Source organism: Aythya fuligula, chromosome 4, assembly GCF_009819795.1.
Source record: "Aythya fuligula isolate bAytFul2 chromosome 4, bAytFul2.pri, whole genome shotgun sequence".
Taxonomy (NCBI): domain Eukaryota; kingdom Metazoa; phylum Chordata; class Aves; order Anseriformes; family Anatidae; genus Aythya; species Aythya fuligula.
The window spans coordinates 29,712,679-29,725,951 of record NC_045562.1 but is presented as its reverse complement, the minus strand read 5'-3'; the positions used below and the strand labels follow the sequence as shown (position 1 = coordinate 29,725,951).

The 13,273-nt window shown below is 38.5% G+C and overlaps 1 protein-coding gene across 1 annotated transcript in view; it reads left to right on the top strand.

Moving 5' to 3' along the window:
• FNIP2 (folliculin interacting protein 2) overlaps positions 1–13,273 on the top strand; it is a 49,134-nt gene that overhangs the window by 14,707 nt on the left and 21,154 nt on the right. The window contains exons 2-8 of the mRNA XM_032186241.1: positions 6,410–6,536; positions 9,631–9,762; positions 10,664–10,764; positions 10,847–10,918; positions 11,594–11,694; positions 11,836–11,925; positions 13,039–13,110. Coding sequence (XP_032042132.1) covers positions 6,410–6,536; positions 9,631–9,762; positions 10,664–10,764; positions 10,847–10,918; positions 11,594–11,694; positions 11,836–11,925; positions 13,039–13,110 — 695 coding nt within the window. The remainder of the gene's footprint in view (positions 1–6,409; positions 6,537–9,630; positions 9,763–10,663; positions 10,765–10,846; positions 10,919–11,593; positions 11,695–11,835; positions 11,926–13,038; positions 13,111–13,273) is intronic.

Here is a 13,273-nt window from a genome sequence, read left to right as displayed (position 1 = left end):
ATTTTCCTCTTCTCAATTTTTTGCCACCTTCTGTGTTACTGGGTCAAGTAGCACCAATTTGCAGAGCAGGCAGGAGGGGTTGCTGTGAAGTGAGGAAGGAGTGGAGGGGGCAACTCTGCTTCCCTTCTAAATGATCTCTAGGTTAAGCATTACATCAAAGTAATCTGGAGCGTGAGTAGTGTTTCTTCAGCTGCTTTTGTTGTGCCTTTTTCAGGTGTGTGACTGTCCCCAGTGAGTGAGCCTGCTGCTGTGTAACTGTGAAAACATGGTTCAGGGTAGCCTTTTCCAAATTACCATAAAGGATATTAGAATAAATATTCTGCGCTCGGTATTGCCTACTTAAAACACAGCTAAATGATGCATAGATTTCAGGCTCTTCATTTCTCTAGCCTGTGGTTGTTGTGCTGAAGCAGTGATTAGTCACTTTCTAAAATGTTCTAAGGTCAGCTCAAGTAGTCTTCAAATATAAATAAATAGGTCACGTTTCAGTTATTGCGTGCATGCTGGTTGTTATAAAGGTGAACCAGGAGCTTTCTTAGTAAATGTAAGGGTTAGAGATCTGTATTAACTGAAAATAATGATTCAAGGCAGAATGGGGCAAGCTTTTTTGGCTCCTTTACAGAAACAAACAATTCTGCTTTTCCCCTAAGTAAGAGAGGTCTCCTTCCCTCAGTGTCTCGTATCTGTAATGGCAGAAATGCTGAACAAGCCCAAGGTCAGTGACTTAATATGCCAGCTGAGGAGAAATAAAGCAAATTTAAACTTAATCTGGAATCTGAGGAGAAACCTTAGTAGGGTGTCTGTAAACTATTTATGACTTTTGTGTCTTTCGTACAGAAAAAAAATATATAAATACTGTTCTATCTATCTAATAGACCTGTTCCAGGTACAGAAAAACTGTTCTTTGTTGATGAACATAGCTTGATTTTTCTATTCCGTTGTTGAGACTTGAAGGTGATTTTTATTAGTTCTAGCATCTCCCAGATGCAGGAAAGATCCCCTCTGAAGGTGAGCTTAGACAAGCTGAACTGTTCAAACAGACTGCTGATGCTGAAGGGGTAGTCACGTTGCCTTTTCCTTTGCTTTCTGGCAACATGCTCTTGTCCTTTTCCCCTTGCGCTGGCTCTGGTTGTTCCAAACCTTCTGGAACTGGCTTCCCTTAGGGAGTCGATTTAGCTCACTAAACAGACAGAAAACTGACTCAGGGAACAACAAAACCCAATTAACCTTCTAACTAGCCTCAATACTTAGTTGAAATGGATGGGGAACATTTTGTTTGTGCCCTTTCCTAAAGGTGTGTAGCTCCGTGGGTGAAGTGAGTTAGCATAACTCATGCTGCCACCAAGAGGTGGAGGTCCTGCTGCCTTCTACTTTTTCCAGCTACTTTTCTGAGCCACTTTCTTTTGCTGTGACAAATGTCTGCTGTTATGGAGAACTTAACCTGTTTGTGGAATGGTCCAGCAAGTACCAGAGCTGATGAGAATCATTGGAAAGGTTGTGCAGTTAGAAAAAGGAGAGGAAGGGTGTGGGAGGCTTTTAGTGCTATGATAGAGAAATAAAACGGTTCAGTCAAAATAGCCAAGTTCAATCTGAAATAGGAACACATGCACAAGCTCACGTTCATCTACTGATTTCAGCAAGTTAAGAATATATAGGACCTAGCATGATACACATTTTGTAAGCCAAAGTGACTCACTTAGGTATCAGTCTCCTCACTCTCTTACCTTCCTAGAGCATACTGCTGACAGAACTCCATTCTAACATTTTGCAGTACCTTGGCACTCAGCTTCAAAAAAAAACTCACTATTTTGGTCATTGCATTTGTAACATGTGCTTTGAGTCACTTAGCAGTAAGCAATTCTTTCAGCACAGAACACAAATTGTCTTGGTGCATAAGTTTTTAGCTTTGTTTTACGAAGTAGTTTTCTAGCAGGGATTGAAAATGTTGAAAATCAAAAATTTCTTACAATTTTTTTTCTTATTCTACTTGCATATAAACAGGGCTAAGGTGGGTGATGTTTCAGTTAGTGTTCAGTAAAAACTTTTTTGAGAGGCTTTTTTAAAGTAAGTGAAAGAAGCAGCAGCAGTTATCCAAAGGTAGTGGTTGTATCACGCTTTATTCTTGCTAAGGATTCATATAACATGTGAAGGGTACATTGGGCATTAATGTGCTTCATGGTAAGTGATACTTTCCTTTGTAGGTGTATATGTAACGCTACTCCTATTACAGAAGTTTCACATAATTTCCTTTGGTATTTAACACATGGCTAGGTGAGCTGTTTTAGAGAGAGAAAGAAGTGTGCAAGTTTGGGTTTTACCAAATCTAAGTTTTAAGACATGAAGTTGGAGTGTCAGAAGTAGTGGTGAAGAGCTGAAAAGCCACTTCTCATGGGATTAGAATTAAATACTAATAACTGGACAGAATGGACACATAGCGTGCTGCAGCCAGGGAGCAAGGGCTTCGTGTAAACGTGTTGAAGGCTTTCTCTTCAAAAATCAGAAGAACTAATGCAGCTATTGTTATAGATTGCATTTGCCAATGAAAAATGGAAAACATCATGTGCAAGTGTTGGTGTCAGTTTTCCATGTAACACTTCCAGAATCTTTCCGTGCCTTCTACCTGTCCTTCATGGATGCATCACGAGAATTTTTGTGGCCTTGAAGTTAATGTTAGCTTATATTGTAGCTTTGGAGGGGAAGGGGAAAGAGTCTGTTTTTTCCTTCCCTATTTATTTTTCTGAAATGCTTAGAAATACGTCCTTTGGTCAGGCTTGGTGGTTGAAGTTGATTAATGAATTATTAAGTAATTGGTCAAGGTGAACATATATGTATACAAATTGCCTGCGAGCGTAGGAGCCTTCTTACCTTAGGAAAAGTAGGCTGAAATATCTCTGCCTATTTTGGATATTTGTGTCTTTTTAGACAATTGATGTGAAAGTGAAAGGGTTTTCTTAGCTTAACATTCCTTCTGTTTAGCTCTGTGGTGCAGAGGTGTGCTTTGTTTTCCATGAACAAATATTTTGCATAAAAAGAATCTTACCTCTCTTTATAAGAGCTTGTGTGAAGAAACAAACAGAAGCGTGTCTTTCAGCATTGCTAAATAAGCAAGAAGCTAATTTAAAGATAAGTTATGGTCTTGAGGTTTTGGCTTTTATGTGCATGAAATCAGAGCTGACCAATGAGTCTGTGTGCCATCTGTGTTCTTCAACGCTGTTTCTAGGAAGCAGTTGAAACTGCTGTCCCTGTTTCAGGGGCTGTATGTTATACAAGCTGGCTTAAGCTATAAAGGCTGGAAGGACTGTAATCAGTCTGCTCATCAACTTTTGTGTAGGGGAGGGAATAATCCCGGTCATCTGACTAGTCTTGTGCCTGCTGCTAGCTTCAACATTGAGGTAATGAACCCATGTAGTTGTATCCCTGTATAGCTTGCCTGTGGGTATGCCTGATCTTATCAAATGATATTTTAGTAGGATGGAGGGTTTCTGTAATGTGTAAGACTGCTGCAAGGACTGCATCTGTGGTTTGTGCAATGCAAAGCCTGAAAGCAAAGACTTCAGTGAGATGCTGTCTGATATTTGGTTAGTGCTGCAAGAAGCATTATCTGAAGTTATTTCCCTAGATTGCCCTGTTAGTCCCATAAAGCTCTGATACGTTTTATGCTGGTTGCTGTCTGGTACTAGGATGTGTTTAAAGTTATGAAAGATTGTAGAAATCCTTACAGAGATAAGTGGTTCGTGGCCTGTGCTCCTCGGAAAAGGCACTCAAGCAGGCTGGTGAACTGGCTCTGGTTTGGGATCTGTTATGGAAGAACTCTGCTCACTTCTTACTCAGAAGTGGGCACAGCACCAATGTGAATTTTGCTTTAGTGCAGAGCATTGGGGCTCACTGGTTCATAATGAAACACAAATTCAGGCAAGACAAGTATCAAGTGTGCTTTCAGCATTGGTGGTTGGGTACAGGGCTGTGCTGGCAAACTCTATGCCTTAAATGAATGAATCTTTTTCAGTTCAGACTTTCAGTCCTGTGGTCTGAACTGCTGACCCTATTGAGCCAGTCCTGGAGGTTTGTGTGGTGTGTGTTTTTTTTTAAAAAAAAAAAAAAAAGCTTAACTCTTTAAGGATGTAATGATGTTGCCTTTATTTGGAAGGGGATCTGCGGGCCGTTTTAATAAAGCAGCATGGTTACTTCAGCTATGACTGTGGTGCTGCCTGCTGCAAAAAGTGTGCAAGTAAATAATCACCTGTGTATCTGAAAAGGTAGAGCATATGGTGCAGAAAAGAATATCCAGCTCATGAGGTAGACCAGCATGAAGCCTATTGCTGGCTCTGGTTTCTTGCATTCTGTATAACTGGATTTTGTAATGGTGTTGCATAGGCAGTGGGTTGAGAAACTACTGCCAGCCTTGTAAAACAGACCGTGTTCTCACAGCTCTTTGTGGGTGCGAGGTGTGTAGGATCTCTGGGCAGTATCAGCAGTGGTATTGGGTCTGGTCTCATACAGGTTATGTTAATGCTGTGATTCTCTTTGAAAGGGAAAACTTGAAAAGAAGCGTCTGGCACTCCCGGTGTTTTAGGGGCAGCATGCTACAAATGCATCAATGAGTTTCCTCACTGTTGATGGCAAAACAGCCTTCAGCAGTATTCCCTGATCCAGCTCTGGGTGCTGGGCCCTTACATGTTATGTACATAGAGTGTACTTGCATCAGAGCACTTCAAGTGGAGATAAGGATCAGGCTTACTCTTTCCAAAGGTATTTAGAGTAAAATCTTGCAGACAGGTACTTAAGCCTTGGAGAAAGATGCTTAATTAGCCTTGTATTTCTTCCTAGCTATGTAGAAAGGGGGATTGATCTCTGAAATTCAAGATGAAGTACAAAGAAGAAATTATGCCAGCTTGACTTGTACTGACTTTGCAAGTCTGAGTGTTGCCCATGGTTACCTTACTGACTAGCAGGAGCTGATGACACTTACCTCGTCATTTATTTATGGCTGTTGGAGCATGGAATAAAAGAAATAGCTTCAGAAATTCTCATCTTCCAGCTGTACAGCGTTTTTGTGCTCTCCCCTCAATTCTCCACCTTCCCTCTCTGCAAGGCATAGTTCAGGAAAATTCCTATGTGAAACATCCTTTTGGGTGGGAGATCAGTGTAGCCTTGACTGAAGTCTGTTATGCAATTTGTTAAACTAACAGCTATTAATAAGTTGTACTCTTACCCCTGGATATGGTCTATCCAGGTCAGGGATGAGGCAATATGACTGAGCACCAGGCTGCCACCAGAGCTGTGGGGCAGTGCTTTACACATTATTAGTTTCTGCCATTAATTCCAGCTTGTCAGCTACAGAGTATGAAAAACATCTTCTGTAGCTGAATTCCGAGGCTCAGCAAGCCTCCATGCTCTAACACATGCCAGCTCCCTTGGGAATTAGGAAAGAATCTCTTGCTGCTGCAGCTGTGATCAGTCATGCTCTTCAGCTCCATGTGGTAGCTTGAGGAGACAAGTTGTCTGTCATGGCGTGTCTCTGGGGAGCTGGCAGGTTCTAGGTTCAGAGACTCATTTTACTTCAGCTACAGTCTCAACAATAGAATCACAGAATCATCAGGGTTGGAAAAGACCTCCCAGATCATCTGGTCTAACCACGCCCCTGCCACCAGTATCACCCACTAAACCATGTCCCTAAGTGCTACGTCCAACCTTTCCTTGAACACCCCCAGGAACGGTGATTCCACCACCTCCCTGGGCAACCCATCCCAATGCCTGACTGCTCTTCCTGAGAAGAAATGTCTCCTCATTTCTGACCTATGTGTCTTGGTTTCATGTACTAAATGAGTTCCATCATTGTTGGAGGTCAAGTCTCAGTAATCTATGATAGCTCTTAAAGCCTTGAACATCCCCAAAAAGAGGAAAAATAGTACTTGGTCTTTTGGTTAAAATGGTTAAATATTGGAAAAATCATAGCTCATATTGACTGTAAAAAGATTCTAAACAATTCACTGTTTTGTTTAGAGAAGAGGATGAGGGGCTGTGTAATCCTCCCATATTATGAAAGACTGTTGCAGAGGATGGAAATCCATTGTTCTTTATTAGCACTAAGAGAAGGGCATGAAACGGTATGCCTAACTTTCAGTAAAGGTGATCGAGACTCTGTATAGAGAAGGGAGTACATGTAAGAGTAAAGCACCAGGTTGCTGGGACACTTTTTTTTGTTTCTCTTCTGGAGAACTTTGAAAAAAGGGTGGATGAAACTTGGTCTGGCTGTGCCTGCCTGTGTGTCTGTCCTTTTGAGTTCTGATTACAGCCCAATTCTTGTAAATGCTGAATAAAAGATGTATTTGCTGAATACCTTTTGCTTTGCCTAAATGAGCCTGCAAAGTGAGTACACTGTTTTTAATAACTTGTTTGTAATCTACAGCTGGTCCTCTTCGGAGTTTGACTTGAATGAAATCCGACTGATAGTTTACCAAGACTGTGAGAGAAGAGGCAGACAGGTCTTATTTGACTCCACAGCAGTCCGCAAAATTGATGAAGCTGTTATTCAGGTATGAAATGTGAACTGTGCATTTGTCCTATTCTGTTTGCCTTCCCAAAAGCAGGAATGGAATTTTTAAAATGACGATGTCAAATTCATAATCTTATTTGTGATCTTTCACTTGTTCTGAGTTCTGTGATAGCTGCACCAAGAGTGTTAGATGTCTGTTTAGACTTCTTGGAATCTGTTACTTGGTGTTTTTTAATACAAATGTGTTATTGGAACTTAACCAACTTAAGCCTGACTTACTTCCAAGCAAAGTAATTTGTACCCCTTTAAACTGAGCACTGCCTTAGCCTTTTAATGTTGGATGTGATTGTTTTTTTGTTGTTAGCTGTTTGGGCAGTCCCATTGTTCTGGTGGTGTCTAGTTTGTCTAAATGTGCTGGTCCTCCTTTAGTATTTGCATTAGTGAAGTTGTTGGCTTTCTGTAAATGAAAACAACTCTATTTTGTCTAACCACCTCATGTGTAAGACTAACACATGGCAGTGTGTGGCCACATAACTTCTGATGGTACAAATACAGGTAAGAGTAGCTACTGGGAAGATGCAAATTGTTCTGTTTTCTAGGCACACAAATTGTGGAATAATGTTCTGTCAAACTTGGATGATTTAAGACAAGCAAAACAATATTATTTTTTTTTCTGCCTTACTAGCTCTGTTTCTTTTCTGCATTGAATTATATAAAGTTTGATTGTTCTGAAGTCTTTGTTACAACCTGCAGTTTTATTCTGGCAAACCAGTGTGATTGTAGAATCCCTAGCTATACTCAAATAGTTGTGACTGTTAAAATTACTTATGCAGGTGCTTTTAAAAACAAACAAAACACAGCACTTTCGAACTATTTCAGTCATACAACAAATATATAATTGTTCCACATCACTCAGACTGATGAGCATCATCAGCTAATGACTGATTATGAGCTTATGAGGGTAAGTGGGTCAGACTGATCTGTTAATCCCTTCACCCACCACCCAATAAAACCTAGTGTCAACATTCTTATTTTGTGTCTTAAAGTTGGTTAAAAACACACAGCATGTGAGGACAAAATGTGTGGAAGAAACGTTTCTGGCTCCATTTAAATGTTCAAAATACCCCATTTGCTTTAATACTGTAAAGGTGAACTGCAAAATGACCTATCAAAAATGGTGCACACAGATTAAAATTTCCCTCATAGCATGTGATAAAAGATATTACCTGTTTTCCCAGCAGACACTAGTCTAGGTACCCTTGTAAAAAAGAAATGCCAGAGCACTTTGAATGATGAGTAGAGAGGACATTGACATTAAGTGAATGATATGCTACCAGTAAGTCTAGAACTGACTCAAATTTAAGGCAGGATTACTCTTAAGCTGTCCTATGTAAACTGAAGTCAAGGGTGTTTGTGTGTATACTGTACATTTATGCACTCTTCTAGAATGTAATAAATGTTTTATTCACATCAGATATTCAAAATACGTTGTCTTTGAAGCGTGCATTAAACTTACCTGGGGGAACTAGCATTCCATTTAACTGCATGCTTGTTTAATGTACTCTTTTTTTCAGTGCTTTTGATCTAATCTCCCATTCTTCCTGCAGGTGGTGTGTATCTGACTGTTTTTTATTTGGCATTTTTGTCAATAGCTTGTTAAGCAAGTGGCTACTAACACTTGGTCATTATAAACACCTAATGACAGTGACATAAGTAGTTACAAATAAATAGTAGGCCAAGAAAAAACACAATACAAAATACAAAAGGAGTGCAGGAATGGGATAAAATATAGAAGAACAAGACTTTTATGCCGGGAGGTTTATTTTAAATCAACAGGGATGTTCTACCATTACTGTACTCTAAGCTTACAAAAAGTACAGATTGTCTGTTCCACTTTTTTTTTGCTCACTCTTCCCTCTTCCTGTTTCTGCATCTCTCCTTTTGCTTATTTCATCTCCTTATTATGATTTGAGTATTCTAAAGCTTACTGCAGTTATTGCAGTGTAGTACTCAGTTTTTATCTGAAAAAAATCAGTTTTGTGGAATATTGGATTCTATTTTAATTTCCTGTTACAGTTCCTTTCCCAAAATAGAGGACATAAATTTGGCTGTGTTGCACTAGCCTCTTGGTTATTATAAATTCTTTTTGTCTGCTGCTTTCTTTTCTGTAAAGTGTTATCCATGGTTACCTTGGTCACATTAAAATCTATTTAACTTGAACTCTGCTTGTGCGTGTTTCCGGTGAGTTACAAGCTCGTACAAAAAGATCTGTTAAAATGTATTTCGTTCTGATATGCACTGAAGGAATGGAGGCTTCCATTAATGCACATTAAGTACATGTTCAGTAAGGGATTTCAAATTTCTTAAATGTGTAAGGTTAAATAGTGTGTGATGGTCTTAAGGCTATATAAGCAGTCTTCACTGAAGGTTAGTTTTGTTAAATGAGTTAAATGCAGCATTTCTAATGAAAGATGTATAAATAGTATTAATGTAATATTTTCCAAGGCTTCCCTTCTGTCTCTGGTCAGTTCTACAATGTTATTAAACATAGTGACTTGAGAGTAAACTTTCCTTATATCCAGATGACTTTTAATTAGCTTGTCTTTTGCAACTCCTACTCGGGTTTAACTAATGGATTTTATAACCCGCTAGCTCTACCAAATGATGCATTATTTATTCCTTGATTTTGTTGGCTGTTCTTCTAGTTAAGGATCTGATAATCAGTTAGGAAGCAAAAATATGTGGCTTGACTAATTGTGCAAATGGTTACAGAAATTGATTTGTAAGCAGCCTATAGACAAGATTTGTTTACGTAAACTTTGGCAAATGTTACTCACCATGTGTTTGTAACAATTGGGGATCATCTTCCAGTAGAACTTTACCTGACTAATTACTCTGTGATATTGTTGAAACTTGTCTGAGGATCTAAATGTGAGTAATTCTGTATTTATTTTGTCATACTAGCCTTTTTTCTTATAGAATCAATACATGTGTTTTGAACCAAATAAGTGTTTGATTCTGTTGCTGAACTATATTTTAAGAAAAATCTTGTCATGCTGTTTTTATGGATGAGAATCTTATTTTCGTAATTATTTTATTTTTTATATTGTTCTTATTGCTTTGTTTTGATACAGAAAATGGCAGAGGATGCTGCTGTAAAGGCTTCTGTCAAGAACTGCCAAGCAGGCAATGGGAACAATATTTCTTCCCATAGCCCCTCGATAAGCTGTTTGCAAAATATCAAAGAGCAAATACCGAAGTACCAGGTAATGTTACTTTATTACTTCTATATATCTGTCTTACTGAAGAAGTCTTAACTTACATGTGCTGCATCCCTAGTTACAATTCTAGTATTTTCAAGTTAGGGTAGATAACTCAAGATTCTGATTATATTTAAGGTGTTGTAGAGTAAGTATACATGGGCACATCTTAAGCTTTTATTCTATGTTGACCTCTTTGAAAGCATTAGAAAATAATAGCATTAACAACTCTGAAAGTCAAAAGCACTAAACAGTTCCCTCTTCTAGTTATAAACATGACTGTCAATCATATCAGTTCAGTTCTGAAGAAGCTATTGGACATGGTAGGTGAGAGGGACTAATGTCTCATTGTAACGTGAAACTTCTAAGAACAATTTTAGGATACTCTGGCTGTCTGTGAAAGCATGACCGTTTTATCTAGAAAAAATACAATTTGAAGTATCTATAGAACAAGGTAGAAGAAAAACTGTATACAAGTAGAAGGTAAATCAGTTCCTTCAGAATTGATAACCTCAATATTTGTTGTTCATGGTTAGTCTTTTGAAACATAAGAAGAAATTGTCTTGATCATTCTTAGAAATGCAGTCTTCACAAATTATTTTCCAATAAAAGATGCTTCTGAGAAGTTTTCTGTAGGGGCAGAAAAGGAGAACTTAGAAATTTGACTTGTGAAGATAGTTTAATGCTTGTAGCAGTGTTTCCTCTAGTGAGCAAAACCAACTACATCTTCCAGCTGTCCTTGCTTGTACTTGCATTTAGTGTGTCAGAACCACACAGGATCATATTTGGCATGAAAAAGCAGAATGTATTCTCCATTCAAAATGCAGCACTATGTCACTATTTTCAATTGAAATAGTATGTCAAGTCATTACTGACTTTTGCTTTTCCTTTCTTCTTGTCTGTGTAGTACACTAGACCAGCCTCTGATGTCAACATGCTGGGAGAAATGATGTTTGGCTCGGTGGCAATGAGTTACAAAGGTTCCACCTTGAAAATCCACTACATACGGTGAGTGTCCTTTTCTGTGATGTGCTCTCTTGTCAAGCACTTGGAACTGATGACTCACTGAAATGACTGTTTATCCTTTCAGCTCTCCCCCTCAACTGATGATAAGTAAAGTCTTCTCAGCCAGGGTAGGAAGCTTCAGTGGAAGCAACAATAAGTAAGAACGTCTCTCTTCTTCCCCTCCATACCCTCCCACCCTCGTTCTCCAATACAGTTGTCTTTCATTTTTTTTCCTTTTGTAGGCCTTCTGTCACTGCTTTAAAATTTGACTTAGCTGAAGTGGAAAGGTCTAGCCGAAAATTGGAAATGAAGGCTGAAATGAGGGCTTGTGGTTAAGTGTGAACTTGATAAGTCTCAGCCAGGACGTAGAAGAAGAAAGATCAGTTGATCACTTGAGTTTCTGCTTCTTAATTTGTCAAAGGCATGCCATAAACTTCAGAGGTTAGGTACTTTGGACATTCAAAACATCTATCCTTTCCAGCTGTCGTAAGAGTGCAGCAATATGTTGTAAGAAGCACTATGTTTCCTTCAGCAATAGCAAAAGTTACTGTTTCTCATCTTTCTCTTTTCCTTTATCTCAAAAATGGGCAAGTTTGAAAAAACTGAATCCCATGTGTGATACACAGAAGTTTACAACAACTCAAAGAGGGAGTTTATATAGGGAAAAGAAGGGACTCTTTTCCTTTTAGTTTCAGAAAACCTACTGATCCTTTGAATGTAATTCTAAAGTTAATCTTCAGTTTTCACTTCATCATAAAATGAGTCTAATCTTCAAGCTAATACTAATGATTATTGATCAAGTTAGAAACACTGCCTTTTTCTCTTTTCTTAGCTTACAAGATAGCTTTGAATATATCAACCAAGATTCCAGCTTGGGAAAGCTGAGCTCTAATCAGAATGGTTTGGGAACCTGTCGCAGTGGAAGTAATTTAGGTAAATATTTGCAGGTTCTATGTCTTTCTGACAGTGTGACACCATCTGTTCCTTTAGTTTGGTTTCTTTTTTTTTTTCCTGTGCGTCACCTTTTCCTTTTTTTTTGCATTGCATTTTCTCTAGATTGCTTTTGTTTCCTAGGTGTGTTACAGCTGTGTAGCAGCAAACTGCTGCAGGGTGTGTCTGAAGGAGGTCCCCTCCGGCTCATCCGCAGTGCTTCTTTCTTTGCAGGTTTGTGTGGAATGCCAACCGCAGTGTGACCCATCCATATGCACACAAATCCAGCTCCTCTGAATTATTACAAGAGAAACATAATTACTCTCTAGAAATAGAAAGGGCTGAGAGAGTGACAACAGACAAATGTGGCTTTATACTTAAAATCTTTCTTCCAAACAACTGGCTGAATTAATTGGTTTTTGTTGATTTTCTGTTTCTAATTCCAGTGCTTAATTTTAAAGACATTTTTATGCAGTGTGTTTAATAATAAATGAGCCCTTATATTTCTTAGGGAAGTTATGTTTCTTGCCTTGCTGATTTCTTGCTAGTGTGGAGGTGTACTGCTGATAATACAGCTTTTTCTTTTATATCGTACTAATTTTCTAAAAATAAAAAACCTGTCAAAACTACTTCTTGAGCTAAGTCTGAGGGGCTTTAATTTTTTTCAACAATATCAATTCCTTTAATTTTTAAAAACTCAGCACTGCTTTACATAGTCTCCTTTTACAGCCATACTGATGGCCCATGCAGGTGGGTAGATATTAGGCTTAATTATTTCATTAATTAAAAACTTGAATACCAATGCAGTTTCTTCACAGCCTTTGCAAATTTTGCATGCTCTACAATTTCAGTGACTGCACTACTAACACTTCAGTGTTGTACATCATAAGCTGAATGTTTCTTACCATGAAGCTGTGTAGATAATAAATCTCTGCTTGGGGAGTAAATCAGAAGCTTGAAGGACATGTTTGACTTCTGTTGTAACATTTGACTTGTATAAATTAAAAATCTTGCAAACAAAAGTTGAGTGACAGATGGTAGTACCACCAGTTCTTGCAATCAAAAATCAGATGCACTTTGTAATGTAGACTGTATTCACATTCTTAAGCTTCTTAGAGACACCTTAGATTGGGCCAAGTAACTAACTTCCTCTAGTAACGTGACATTCAGTATAGACCTAGTGTTTGCTACTACCTCTGCTCATGCAACACTGCTTATTTGGAGTAATGGTACAGGATGTAACTTTGGTGTTTTATGACCTTTAATCTCAAGCATTTCTTTAAAATGCTGACAAATAGTATAGTGAGTTAAGTAATATTTTCTGTTGATCTGTTCTGTTTGTTTTAGCACACAGTACACCTGTTGATATGCCCAGCAGAGGACAAAATGAGGACAGAGACAGTGGCATTGCTCGGTCAGGTATCTGCTGTTTCTCTTGTTTGCCTACTTTTGTAATTGTTACAGTTCTTTGGCTCAGCAGATCACGTGGAATTTAGGCACCTTTATGACCAAAATCCAAATTTCTTTGACATCTGCTAAGCAGTTTTCTTTCTGCTATTGCCGAAGACTTTATGCAAGAATA